This window comes from Haplochromis burtoni, unplaced genomic scaffold (assembly GCF_018398535.1).
Source record: "Haplochromis burtoni strain Fernald_Lab_line unplaced genomic scaffold, NCSU_Asbu1 Contig_927, whole genome shotgun sequence".
Taxonomy (NCBI): Eukaryota; Metazoa; Chordata; class Actinopteri; order Cichliformes; family Cichlidae; genus Haplochromis; species Haplochromis burtoni.
Window position 1 is genome coordinate 41,113 of NW_024583288.1, and position 13,381 is coordinate 54,493.

Here is a 13,381-nt window from a genome sequence, read left to right on the forward strand (position 1 = left end):
GACAGCCAAACCCATCTGTTCTCTGATTGGATTGTTACATTTGTGATTGACATGACATTGACCAATCAGATGAAAGGAAGAAAAATAGGGTCAAAATTCATTTTTTTTTTTCGCTAAGTCCACACAAATCTTTTTTACGCACACACAAATTCTTTTTACACATACAAGTCTTTTTTACGCACACACAAATCTTTTTTACAAGTACAAAATATTTATGATCACATTTTGAGCCCATAGAGGTCTAGCAGACCCAGAGACACAACTGAAACAAGGCCAAGTTTCGGAGCGTTAACAGCTTGATAGGCGGCTCACAGGACAACATGAAGAAGGTATTATGGAGGAATCAACATTTGAACTCTTTGGTTCTTCACACAGGATCTTTGTACGCCGTGGAGAAGATGAAAAGACGGTTCCACAGTGTGTGGCATCGACTGTCAAACATGGAGGAGGAAGTGTGATGGTCTCGGGCTGTTTGCTGATCCAGGGTCAGTGACTACCACGGCATTCTGCAGTGCCATGCAGTACCCTCTGGTATGCACCTATTTGGTCAGGGGTTCATCCTACAGCAACATAATGACCTAAAACACAAGACCAGGCTGTGCCAAAACTACCTCAGGAAAAAAGAACAAGATGGTGAGCTTGTAAACATGGAGTGTCCAGCACAGTCTCCAGACTTAAACCCCATCAAGCTGGTTTGGGATGAACTGGTCATCCCAAACTGCTGTCATGATTTCCCCAGCTTAAAAACAGAATAGAATACAACAGGCCTTTGGCATCGTTCATGTACAATGCAATCCTAATTTTACATGTGAAATCTAAGCCTAACCCTTATGTTTGAGACAAAACGTACGGAAACACAAACTAAAGATCTAAACACACTCAGCCTGCTGATGGGCCTGATATTAGTTACCCACAGCATTACCATTACTGGATAAAAATGATTAAACACAGATTATAATAAGAGATGATTGATCAGTGTGTAAGATGCAGTGACGTCATCACTGTACACAGAGTGAAGATGGAGGCTACAGATTTGATCCTGATCTGTGACATCATCACTGCCTCCATCCTGATATATTGACGACTGAATGACTGTAAACAAAGCAGCAAACTAACATCAGTCTGGGATTTAGCTTTTCTACAAACATGAACACCTGCAGATTACGTCTCTCCTCTGAGCTTTGACAGATTTTACTTTATGAGTCAGAGTATCAGTCACTTGGTTCAGGTGCAGCAGGAGGGGAGGGTCAGAGAATCTGTTACCATGGCAACTGACTCAGTTGGCTTTAATGGTCTTTCTGGAACAGAAAACTAGTTTTCCTCATCTCGGGGTTAACAAACTCAGATTTTATTGGTTTTACTTTAAGGAACCAGTCAGTCACAGATATGTTGTAAATTCCTGTCATACAGATCCGACCTTTTACTCAATTAGCTGGGGGTTTTTTTTTTTTATCAAATCAATCAGTTTTGTCTTGTGGAAACTTGGCAATCAATAACTGATCAGGACAAAATAAACACAAAACAAATTTTTATTCTGGCAAATACAAAAAGGTAAAAATTCACTTTATTAGACACTACTTCAGAATAAATGCCTTTAAAACAGGAAACAAAAGTAGGAAGTTTCAACAATAAAAGTCCTGAAATCTTTATTTCAACAAAACTTTATGTATTCAAAGCTTGTTAACAGCAGTCCAGTGTTACTAACGGTTGACTTAATCACACGATCACCTTTACAGGAACAGTTTGAATTTAAGGCTTCTTCTTTTGTGGTACTACCCAGGTTTGTCTTCAGCCTTCTGTGATGACATCACATTTGATGTCACAGACCGGAAGTTGTTTATTCAGAAAATTATCAGCTGATTGATGGAGGTTAAGTACTGGTGATCCTCGGACCGCCCGCAGAGAACCTGAACTCTGTTCTAGGAAGCACTAAGCGGTAAAGTCGGTAGGTCAAAGGTCACATTGGTTTCTAAACATTCATCGAAGCAGCCTAGGGTGGAACTTCGTCACATGACCCCGAACAAGCAAAAAAACAAAACAAAACACACAAACAGAAAGTGGCTTCCGTGCTGTTGTACGTTCCCAGTTTACAACAGAATGCCTTGTTTCAGTTACGATGGCAATGACATCAGAGGAGGAAGAGGAAGAAGAAGGCACATCTGAAGAAAGTTGGTCCTGTAACACCTGGTGTAAGCTCCCCGCCCTTCCCTTGCAGGCTTCAGTAGCTGATTTTAACCTTCTCGATGTCGGCGATCAGATTCCTGGCCAGGTAGATCCCCACCATCTGCTCAGAGACACATCAGCCAGTAAGTACTCAGGCAGACAGGTACACAGATAGCACTACTTCAAAGTACCACCAGAGTTCAGATGAGCTGATGAAAGCGCAAGTTGTGCAGTTGAGTTTATAACAGATTATAAACACAGGTGTTGTAAAGAAATACACCTGATGAGGAGTGAATCTAACAGAGTGAGCAGGTGAGAGCAGAGACGGCTGAGTGGACTCTGTGGGATCGTTTAGCTGTGACAGCAGAGGTGGGCTCAGGTCATTACAAGCACCTAACACACACACCTGACAGCTGGAACCACTAGAGAAGCCACATTTCCACCTGTTCTTCTTCTTCTTTATCTAAATACCTGCAGGTAGAATCGCACTCACCTGACCACGACTTTCTAAAGTCCAAAAGTCCTGAGTTAACTGAGAGAACAATTTCAGCTTTTAGACCAACACAAGCTTGTTCTGAATTTGATGGAAGCCACACATCTTTAAAAAGTTCTAAAGAGAAACAGCTGGAGGAACATTTAACAGATAATCAGGATAATTTTCAGCAGGTGGGTCACATGATCGGGTATATCAATCAAAATTTATTTATATAGCACATTTTTAAAGACCGAAGTACACCAAAGTGCTTTCCAGTAAAATCATGATACAGATAAAAAATTTAAAAAAAAAATCACAATATAAAATATAAATTACAGATATAAATAAAATATAAAATAATTACATAATCTAAATGCAAAGCCAGATGTAAATTACCCTAATTCGCCTTGAATGCCAGGTTAAACAAATACGTTTTTAAACGTGATTTAAAAGACTGAATGGAATCTGATGCGCGAATATGAAGAGGAAGAGTATTCCATAACCTGGGTGCAGCAACGGCAAAGGCATGGTCTCCTCTGGTCTTCAGCCGAGACCTAGGTTGCACTAAGAGCAGTTGGCCCGATGATCTTAGTGCTCTCTGAGGGCTATACAGACAGAGGAGATCAGCTAGGTAGTCAGGTGCCATATTGTTTAGAATTTTATAAGTAAACAATAAAATTTTAAAATCAATTCGGTATTTAATAGGAAGCCAGTGTAAATTTGCCAGAACAGGGGTGATAGAATCGTACTTTCTAGTGCCGGTCAAGAGACGTGCTGCGGCATTTTGGACCAGCTGCAAACGCTGAAGAAGAGAAGATTGTAGGCCCAAGTAGAGAGAATTGCAATAATCCAGTCTTGAAGTGATGAAAGCATGAATGAGTTTCTCCAGATCTTTGTGAGGTATTTAAGGTTTAGCCTTAGAAATTAGGCGTAGTTGGTGAAAGCTGGTTTTTACCACAGTAGAGACCTGTTTATCTAGTTTGAAGGAACTATCCATGAAAACTCCAAGATTCCTAGCAGCATCAGTGAGGTGGTTAGCAACAGGCCCGAATGTGCCAGTCAGTTGTCCCAGAGGCATATTTCTATCAAAAACAATAATTTCTGTCTTCTTTTCATTTAAAGTAAGAAAGTTACGTAAAGAGCATATTAGAGAGGCAGAGCTTGCCCACTGTGAAAACTACACATCACTGTGAACATCTAATCATCTACAGAACATGACTTCATCAAAATACCCTGGAGGCCTCCCTGGAGGGATGAGGCTGATGACTGATCCTCAGGCAGCACTGCGTTAAAAACCGACATAATTCTGAGATGGAAACCAGTCACCCTGCACATCTGGAAAGGCTCCATCAGTGCAGAAAGGTACAAACCGGTTCTAGAGCCACATCTGCTCTGTCCAGATGTGTTCTTCAGGAAGGCCTTCATGTCCGATCAGGACCATGCTAAACTGCATCTATTCAAGCAGCACGGCTCTGCAGAAGAAGAGTCCGGCTGCTGAACCTGCCCGACTGCAGTCCAGAGCTTTTATACCAACAACAGGACGAAGCAGAGCGAGAGAGACTGCTCAGCTCACAGACCAGATATTGTCAAAACGGTGAAATGATTTTCTCAGTTTGATGGTTTTCTGTTCTTTTGTGAATAAAATAGGAGTTTATGAGGGTTGGGTTGCTCTGTCAGACACCTGAACCACACATATGTGGATATTCGCACAAACAGCAATTTGTGTTTTGGGGCCCTTTGGATCTCGCCAATCTACCTGAAAGCCATCTGTGACACTTCAGAACGTCGAGAAAAACAGCCAGGTGAATGAATAGCCTGCTGCAAACCTCCAAAAGCTGTGAAAGTTGTTCAGGAAGCCTCCAGCAGTGGGAACTTATCAGGTCAAAGTTCTGACGCTGATAAAACCCTGAGCCTTCTCACAGAGTAAAAGATGTTTGCTTACCTGCAGCAGGGAGATGACTACGAAGACGATGGCCACCGTGTACAGATTTCTCGGCAACCAGTCCTCCAACGCCGCAATGCAGCCTTTGGTGTAGATATGCTTACTCCACTCTGACTGCACAGGAACCCGAGAACATCAGAGAACGTTAGGCTGTGAGGTTCTCAATGGAACATGCAACTTATTTATACAAGTCTATTCCTCTGTCAGCAGCTGGGATGCCACATCGGCCTCATGTTATATCTGCTCACCTGTCCAGCAGGTGTTAAATGACACCACAGGAAGTGACCTCACCTGGTTGCGCCTCACGTCATAGCCACACTGAGTGTTCATCACCAAGTCCTGAAACAGATGGCAGGTTAACGGTTTGATTGCCTGCACCGATCAGAACTGATTATTGATCAACTCACAGCAGGATCTTGGATGCAGCAGGAGAACGGAACGCCGCACTTCTCTCTGCTACGGTTATTCTCGTCGCAGCTGAAGTACACGTTCTGGTTCCAGTCCTGCGGGGTCTGAGCGCCACAGCAGGCGTTCTGCGTGTGAATAGTTCCAAAGGTAAGACCCCAAAGAACTAAAGGCTGAAAGTTCCTCTATAAAGAAATGGTTCTCAAGGTTTTTTCCCCGGTACTAAAGGGAACAGATGTTTTACCATCCTCTGCACAGAGTCGATGAGGTTCTGCAGGTCGATGTCGTCTCTGTACCCCTTGATGTTTGCCAGGAAGAACTCGTTGATCCATGCTCTGACCTGACTTTGGAAAACCACCACCAGCACTGCCGCCGTCAGCTCCAGGAAGAAGATCAAGCCAATCACACCTGAGAACTGATCACAAGAACCACACAGAACATTTCAACATTGAAAATCTGATGCACAGCAGGAAGTTTCCAGCTTAAAATGTGTTCACGTACAAACTTCAGCAGACAGATGTTTTCCCTCAGCGCTCCCACGCAGCCAGCAAACCCCAGGACGAAAGTGATGCCACCAACTGCCAGAACCAACCAAACTGGGTCGAACCCGTGCACCCGGGTTACCTGGGTTAGGTCCATCAGCACTCCCTGTGAACCAGCAGAGAAAGCCTCATGTAGTCTGCAGCAACCATCACAGCAAAGTGGTTTCAGCTGACCGTGGTGAAATAGTTTTTTGTTTTTTCCCAAACTATGAATCAAATTTGGTGCTCCGGCCGAGTTTTGGTCACAGCAGGAAAATGTTTATGAAGATGGCTGTAAATCAGGGCCTCGAGGGCCGGTGTCCTGCAGGTTTTAGACATCACCTTCAGTCAACGCACCTGAATTAAATGACGAATTCATTACCAGGGTTCTGGAGAATTTCAAGACATGTTGAGGAGGTCATTTAACCATTTGAATCAGCAGACACGTCTAAACCTGCAGGACACTCAGCCTTGAGGCCTGGAGTTCCCCACCCCTGATCTAGATGGAGTCACCTGTTATCACAGGATTGGTCGGCGTGGAAACAGGCAAAACCAACCACCCGACACCTAAAAGTCAAAGCCGTTGATCAGCTGTTCTTCGTATTGTCATCTGAAAGCTTGCAGTTTGAGAAAACAAACTGTGGTCTAAGTCATTTCAGTAGAAACAGCCTAGACTTAAAGTTTTCATGTGTTGATGACCAGTGTTGGTCAAGTTACTTGAAAAAAGTAATCAGTAACTAATTACTGATTACTCCCCCAAAAAAGTAATCCCGTTACTTTACTGATTACTTATTTTCAAAAGTAATTAATTACATAGTTACTTAGTTACTTTTTAAAAACACGATTTACAACCTGAATAGGTGATAAAGCGATAGCTCTTTCAGCCCAATTCTACTTTTTCTGCATAATCCATCATACAAAATGTAATCAAATGGAAAAGTCTCTTTTTTTTTAACTTGTTTTATCAGTTTTAATCTTTTAACTTTATGCATCAAGCAAAAATGTAATTATCTGCAACATTCTCTGACTTGAATAAATTAGTTTAACATTTAAACCTATTTTCTGCACATTCCAGCACATAAAATAAAATATTTTTTGTGTTTACACTCAGTCTTTCAAATAGATGCAAGTAAAACACAGCAGAAAATAAATAAAGTCAAAGACTCAGCGGTCCTGTTGCTCTATTTTCACCTGTAAAGCAGGACTGGGGGTAGGCGGAGGTTTACCCTGGTGCAGGTGTGCTGCGGTCAGTTACTTGTAACGCGTTACTGCCCATCTCTGTTGATGACTCATTGCGAGACTTACACTTGCTCTCAGCAAGACAAAGACTGAGACCACACCCCTCAGCGTCACTCACCTTCTCACTCCATGCCCAGAAACCTGCTGCAATGAAGGCGATGCCAGCCAGCTGCAACACAGACACACCAGCAATTAAACAGAGCCACGGAAACAAGACTCAACTGACCAACGTTTAGACCGATCCCACCCTGCTGAATTAATTCCAGATGTTTTACATGTGACCACACAGTGTCTGATTGGTTGGTCTGCTGCAGTCAGCCAAACTCATATAAACATGTCACAGACAGGAAGTGTTGGACAGACTGAACCTCACACAATCTCATCTGTTAACCCCACACTTCCTCTAAACAGGAAGCGAGTGACCTCACTTCCTGTCACCCACGGGCAGACAAGAAACAGAGTGTCTAGTTTAGCTCAGTGAAAGTCTGTACAGGAAACAGCACAGACACAGGAAATCTCTTTAGCTCTGTTCTCTTGTTATTGTTCTGTTCTGGTGTGTGCAGAACCTCTGCTGTATCTGCATGCTGCCAGCAGGGGGCAATGGTCTCCCATACTCATGTACCTTCTACTACTTCATTTTTTTTATTTTTTTTTATCTTTTTGTCATGGAAAACAAACGGCATCATGCCATTGAGGTCAGACAAGAGGAACAGGTGATAGATGTGTGAAACTCACCCAGAAGATAATATTGTAACTGAACATCAGGTATTTGTAGCAGCAGTTGATCTCAGCATTCTCATAGCGATAGTAATACATCTGAGAAAGAATCCACACACTATAACCAAACAGGAAGTGATGCGCTGAAGTTCTGAGAAAACAGGAAACAGAGTCTGTCATAGTTTACTCAAACAGAAAATAGTTTCATGTAAGGAGCTCACTGTAGATGCGACATGTGACTGTCAGGTTACATCAAAGAATTTAACATCATCAGTCAGAGCGCCACACTGACCCACGCACAGGTGTGCCATCACTGCTATTCACCTGGGGTCCGTTCTTCGTACCTCGCTTACTACATCCAAGATCAAATCATCGCGCTAACTTTGAGCTCGCTATTCCGGTTCTCCGAACACACCTGTTGTTGACGATTAGTATAGCTGGATAAAGTAATGTGAGATTACTGGGTGGCTTAACAGGGGCTACGCATCGATAGTAGAAACATTGATCGGCAACCCTTTGATTGGTCGGCGAAAATGTCGAAGGAGCGCGCTCGGTATTTTTCGGCAGCAGAGCAAGAACTCTTGATTGAGGGATTTCAGGAGTTTCAGAGTTTAATTAAAACACAAGGGAACACTGCAAAGGCTGCAAAAGCAAGGAGAGAGGGCTGGCAGAAAGTTGCTGACAAATTAAACTCGTAAGTAATTTAATAATAATAATAATAATAATGGATTGGATTTATATAGTGCTTTTCAAGGCACCCAAAGCGCTTTACAATGCCACTATTCATTCACTCTCACATTCACACACTGCTGGAGGCAAGCTACGGTTGTAGCCACAGCTGCCCCCTGGGGCAGACTGACAGAAGCCAGGCTGCCATATCGCGCCATCGGCCCCTCTGGCCAACACCAGTAGGCGGTAGGGTAAATTTATTATATTATATTACATTATATCCTCTTTCACATTAGAGCCACAACAGGACCCACTAGAACATGGGAACAAGTAAAAGTGAAATATAAGAATATTCTACAGAATGGTAATATTTATCACTTATATTGCTTTTAATCTCTTGCAAAGAGACCCTGAAATAATCTGTTTGTTTATAACAGCAACCAAGAAAAGGGCAGAGCAAAAAAAGACAGGTGGTGGTCCTGCACCCCCTCGTCAACAAGTTGGTTAAGTAAATAATACCCTCAAGGGAAAATCGATATCTCTCTATGAGCACACTGTCGCGCTGAGCTAAAGGATCTTGTCTATCCCGCAATATACGCTGGATTCTGAGGACCCTCCTTATCAATCTTGCACCTTCCGCAATGGGTGGCTCGCGTATGCGGACAGGACATGGCTGCGACAGACTTCCCAAATCCACCTTCGCTTTTATAGCCGTGGTCTCTCATCTTGATTACATGAAGTAATTTACTATTACTACTCTAAAATATGAATTACATCTGAAATAATCAAATACATGAAATAGAATGATTAATAGTATGTATCTGTATGAAATCAATAAAAGGATCAAGTACTGCATTATCTTTAGTTACATTGATAATATGTATTTGTGGAAAAACAGTGGTAAAATATCGCTGTTGCTTTCGTATAAATGAAGCGGACATACCTGAGTGGGCGCGATCTAATCCTGTTTACATAAAGTAAGCCTGCTCCCAAGCAGGTTTACGCTTACGGATCTGTTGCTATGACAGCAAGTCCCAGATGAGCTTCGGAGAACCGAACGATCCAGGATCACGCGAAATCGTCAACAATCAAATCCAGCTAATTTACTTAGCGAGGTACGAAGAACGGACCCCTGGTCCAGGCTGTGTGGACAGCTGACAGTCAGGTGACGAGTTTTCAGACGTAAGTGGTTAAGGTCAGGGGTCAGAGATATTTTGTCTTAACGGGAAGTTAGATGCTTTCAGAATAAAGGTTTACAACAGTATCAAGATTCTTTATTTGTCACATGCATAGTTATACGAGTACAACACGCAGTGAAATCAATACCAGTGTCACACACAGCTCCCACCCACTAACAGCTGAAGTCGACACAGTTCGTCACACTGAACAACACTTTAAGAGGAAGTTCAGATGTCAGTAAAGCTCCCGTTTCAACAACACTGAAGTATTAAACCGTTATCACAAACGTTAACTTGGTCGGCGTACATGTTAGCATTAGCTGTTTAACTGTTAGCAGTGACCCCATAATCACATTGGCCATCTGTTACCATTAACGTAGCAGTTAGCAGCTGAACGGGTCGTGGATGCAATGAGGGCAGAGCAGCTAATCAGACGCTTTCAGGCCTGACGAGCAGAGCCAAGAGAGCAGAGCGAGGCTGCAGGCGGACGTGGACTTTTCTATTTTAACATCGTTTATTAAAATGTGTTTGTAGCAGCTGTAAGGTCAGTTTTAAAATGCTCGCAGTCATCAGTTCAATCGTTCACAGTGAGCGCTCTGTTATACATCTTCTTTATTTCAGCATAAATAACGCCGCTCTCCATCCATACTTAACCCTTGCCCATAATGCTCTTCTTCTACAATAAATAAATGATTCGGATGTGTTACTTCTTGTGTTTAATCTAACGAATAAATTGGAGCTTTTTTGAGAAACGACGTCTTCGTTGTTACTTGTTTCACAGGGCGGGCTGAAGACAGCAGATGTGACCCTCCAATCGGTCTGATTGGATTCGGGTTAAAGTTAATTGATCAGGTCTTTTCACATTGCACTGATAGGGGTTTTATTGATCACAGTCCAATCACACTGAAGTTTAATAATCTGGCAAACTATTCCCTGTCTGGTCTTATTGATCAGTGATGAGTTCCGGTGATGAGTAATTGATCAGTTACTGAGTTCAGCTCAGGCTGACCTGTAATTCCTAATTAATCGATTATCAACCCACGTCAATCCGCAGAGCATCGATTATTGCCCACCATTCGTCAGTTTGCCATCATATTATTGACTGGTCTATTACTCAGTTTTGGTATCGACAAACAGGAAGTTCCTGATGCTAAATGTTAGCACGGAAAAGCTAAGGAAGAGACACAACGTATAAAAGCAGAAGCGAGCTCCTCCCGAAACTCACCTCCGATCACTGACCAATAGATCCTTCTCCCGCTCCGATCTCTAATCGATAATGTTTTAACTTTGAGTTGAGAGCCGAACTTCCTTTTCTTCCGCTGTTAAGGCACTTCCTCTTCTTCTGTGGTGCAACAGGGGACAGAGTGAACCAGTGACACCTGCTAGAGAAGAAGAGAACTGCAACAACAAACGCCTGAAATCTGCGTTAACGCACCAGCTGTTAATTTATACTGAGCACTGAAAAGGTTTTACACAACAGAGAGCGAGAGAATAGAATAGAAGAGAATATTCCACTAAGGAACTAGAAGTTAATTTAGAAAAGCGACAAAATATTTCAAAATATATACTACACTCAAACCTCCGCCTGGAAATGAACTGAAACGGAATAAGGAAAAACTGAAAGCGTACCAGCCTCATCATCAGCCAGGTTTATAACCACAAAGGAGTCCAAACGAAGAATGAGCTCTGCAAACTAGACAGGAAATCTGAAAAACTCTGCAGGAAGTCTTGAAACTGCAAAAACTGAAGTTGTGATCTCTTCCCCTCAGTTTTAAAAGTGTTGTTGTTGTTGTTTTGCCTCACTGCTCCTTATGTTCTTGTGTTTATTTTCAGTCAGATTTTAAGACCACTGAAATGATCACATGACTGGAACAGAAATTAGGTGATAGAGGAGTTTATTGATCGTATAATTATGAATTATTTGAAACACTTGGAACCCCAAAGAGCGGATAAATTTGTTTCTTTGTTTTTACTTGAGGCCCTAATGGATGAATGGGTTGCTAAATTTGGGAAAGAACTGACATGTATGTAAGTGGCATGTATGTTTTGACACCCTGTAGCGTAACCATGACAACAGCCAATCAGAGCTGCCTACTAATGTTTTTCATGGCCACGATTAACTTCCTGTCAGGCTGTCATGGTAATATGTCACATATCACTTATTTGAGGCCTTTGCCTTGCTGTTGCCAAGGAAACAGTGGCCTGGTGCTTTCTGTTGTCATGGTTACCGATGGTCAGCTGTGAGGATCAGCTGCAGTTTTGAAAAAACAATAACACAAACATAAAGCTTACAGCAGTGTGTGTGTGTGTGTGTTTGTGTTCCTGTCTAGCTATCTTTCTGAGCACTGAAATCTGCATTCTACTATACTTGTGTGAACCAGCAGTCACTTGTGAGGACACACACACCGGTCCTCACAAGTTTGAAGGAGGCTCAAAATGTGGTTTTAGTGTCAGGGTTACAATTAGGTTATGGTTAGGTTTAGGGTTAAGGGTTAGGGTTAGGCATTCATTTTAATGGTTAGGGTTAGGGTAAGGGGCTAGGGAAACCATTATGTCAATGAAGGTCCTCACTAAGATAGCTGAAAGGGCTTGTGTGTGTGTGTGTGTGTGTGTGTGTGTGTGTGTGTGTGTGTGATCTCTTACCCTGACATCTTGCTTCAAGCATCCTGTCACCATCTCCATGGCAACAGAGGGAGAACTATGGCACGCAGCAGCTTTGGAAGAACAAATGTGTGTAACATTTTAAAAAATCCTCCTCATTTTATTTTGAAAATCTCCTCCTGATCAATATTTCTAATGAACTCTATTTCAGAACCTTTCAGAATCTCACCAAATAAAAGATGAGTAGAAAATGTGTGTGTGTGTCTTTCAAAGGTGTGTGTGAATAGAAACCTGCGTGTCCAAACTGAAAGCAGGATGTGTGTGTCTGAGCAGATGTGAAGGTCGTCAGATTAAAAGCGTGTTGAATGAATCAGACATGTTCATCACCTCCGTGTGTGACATCATCAGTTTTTATTTGAGGGGAAACTCTTGGCTCAACTCCAGACACACCTGAGCTCAGTTAGCCCATTTAACCTCCGGGTGGGCTCAGGCTTTATTTAGCCCTGCACCGTCCCGATGATGATGGTGATGACGTTTGGTTCTTTCTAATGACCCCTGACCCCTCCTGAGGGCCGAATCCCTCAAAGGAGGTGTGAAGTGAGCGACACCTGAGGCTCTCCAGCCTCTCCGGGCTTTTGGACCGTTTTCCAGTCCTGTGGGAATCTTCGTGACTCTGAGCTGCAGAGATTCGAGGCTGCAGTTCTGTGGATGAAAATGACTGAAAATAGAAGCTGCTGTTCCGCAGAGAGCAGCTGAACTCACTAAGCGTGCTCACTGAGCGTGCTCACTGAGTCATATCTCCAAACCTATGAGCATGCTACACTCACTGCAGCTGCTTCACTGAAATCACTGTGCGTCTAGTAAAAAAACATAAATTTTATCGTTCACAGCTGCTTCTAGGTCTAATTGACAAACTTACTTTCATTCAATAAGCTGATTGAGGTCAAAGTTCAGCAGAGAGGTTGATCTTATTTTAATTTTGTTTTTGTGGTTTTATTTTTTGGCAGCTCTTCACCAAACAAGAGCATTTAATGAAGGTTTTAAATTAATTCATGCTTTGATTTGAAATATAATTGCTTTGTATTTATTAGAATTTTTATTAAGGTGGCTGCAATTAAACCATCCGGTGTTTTCAGGTGTGTTAGTTCACTGTAGACCAGGTTTGTTCTATCAAGCAGAACTCGGATCTGTTCTTGGTGAATGTTGGACTTTTTCAGCCAAGCGATGGAGGGTGAAGGGGGGAGGATTTGATGGTCTCAGAATCTCTCTGATGCGGTTCTGTTGGTCCATCAGATGGTGATCTCCAGTAGGCAGTGAGGCAGTACACAGGAATAACAATGAAGTGTCCCATCCAGGTCAGCACGCTTCCTCAGGGCTCTAGAGTGCGACCAATTTGGTCACAAATGCGACTAAAAAAAAATATTTGGTTGCACCTGTGCGACCAAATGTTCGGGTAGCAAAAAAAAAAAAT

At 42.6% G+C, this 13,381-nt stretch overlaps 1 protein-coding gene across 2 annotated transcripts; it reads right to left on the minus strand.

Moving 5' to 3' along the window:
* Positions 1-1,511: 1,511 nt before the first annotated feature.
* Positions 1,512-10,686, minus strand: tspan14 (tetraspanin 14). 2 transcript variants are annotated; one of them, XM_042216131.1, is made up of 9 exons: positions 10,549-10,686; positions 7,481-7,613; positions 6,864-6,914; positions 5,487-5,633; positions 5,230-5,400; positions 4,988-5,113; positions 4,872-4,919; positions 4,581-4,694; positions 1,512-2,284 (listed from the first exon to the last, which is right to left on the minus strand). In XM_042216131.1, the coding sequence occupies exons 2-9, from the start codon at positions 7,559-7,561 to the stop codon at positions 2,219-2,221; spliced, it is 804 nt and encodes a 267-aa protein (XP_042072065.1). In that variant the 5' UTR covers positions 7,562-7,613; positions 10,549-10,686; the 3' UTR covers positions 1,512-2,218. The 2 variants fall into 2 exon arrangements, with proteins under 2 accessions (XP_042072065.1, XP_005951258.1); XM_005951196.3 differs by having other exon boundaries at positions 10,535-10,685.
* Positions 10,687-13,381: the final 2,695 nt, after the last annotated feature.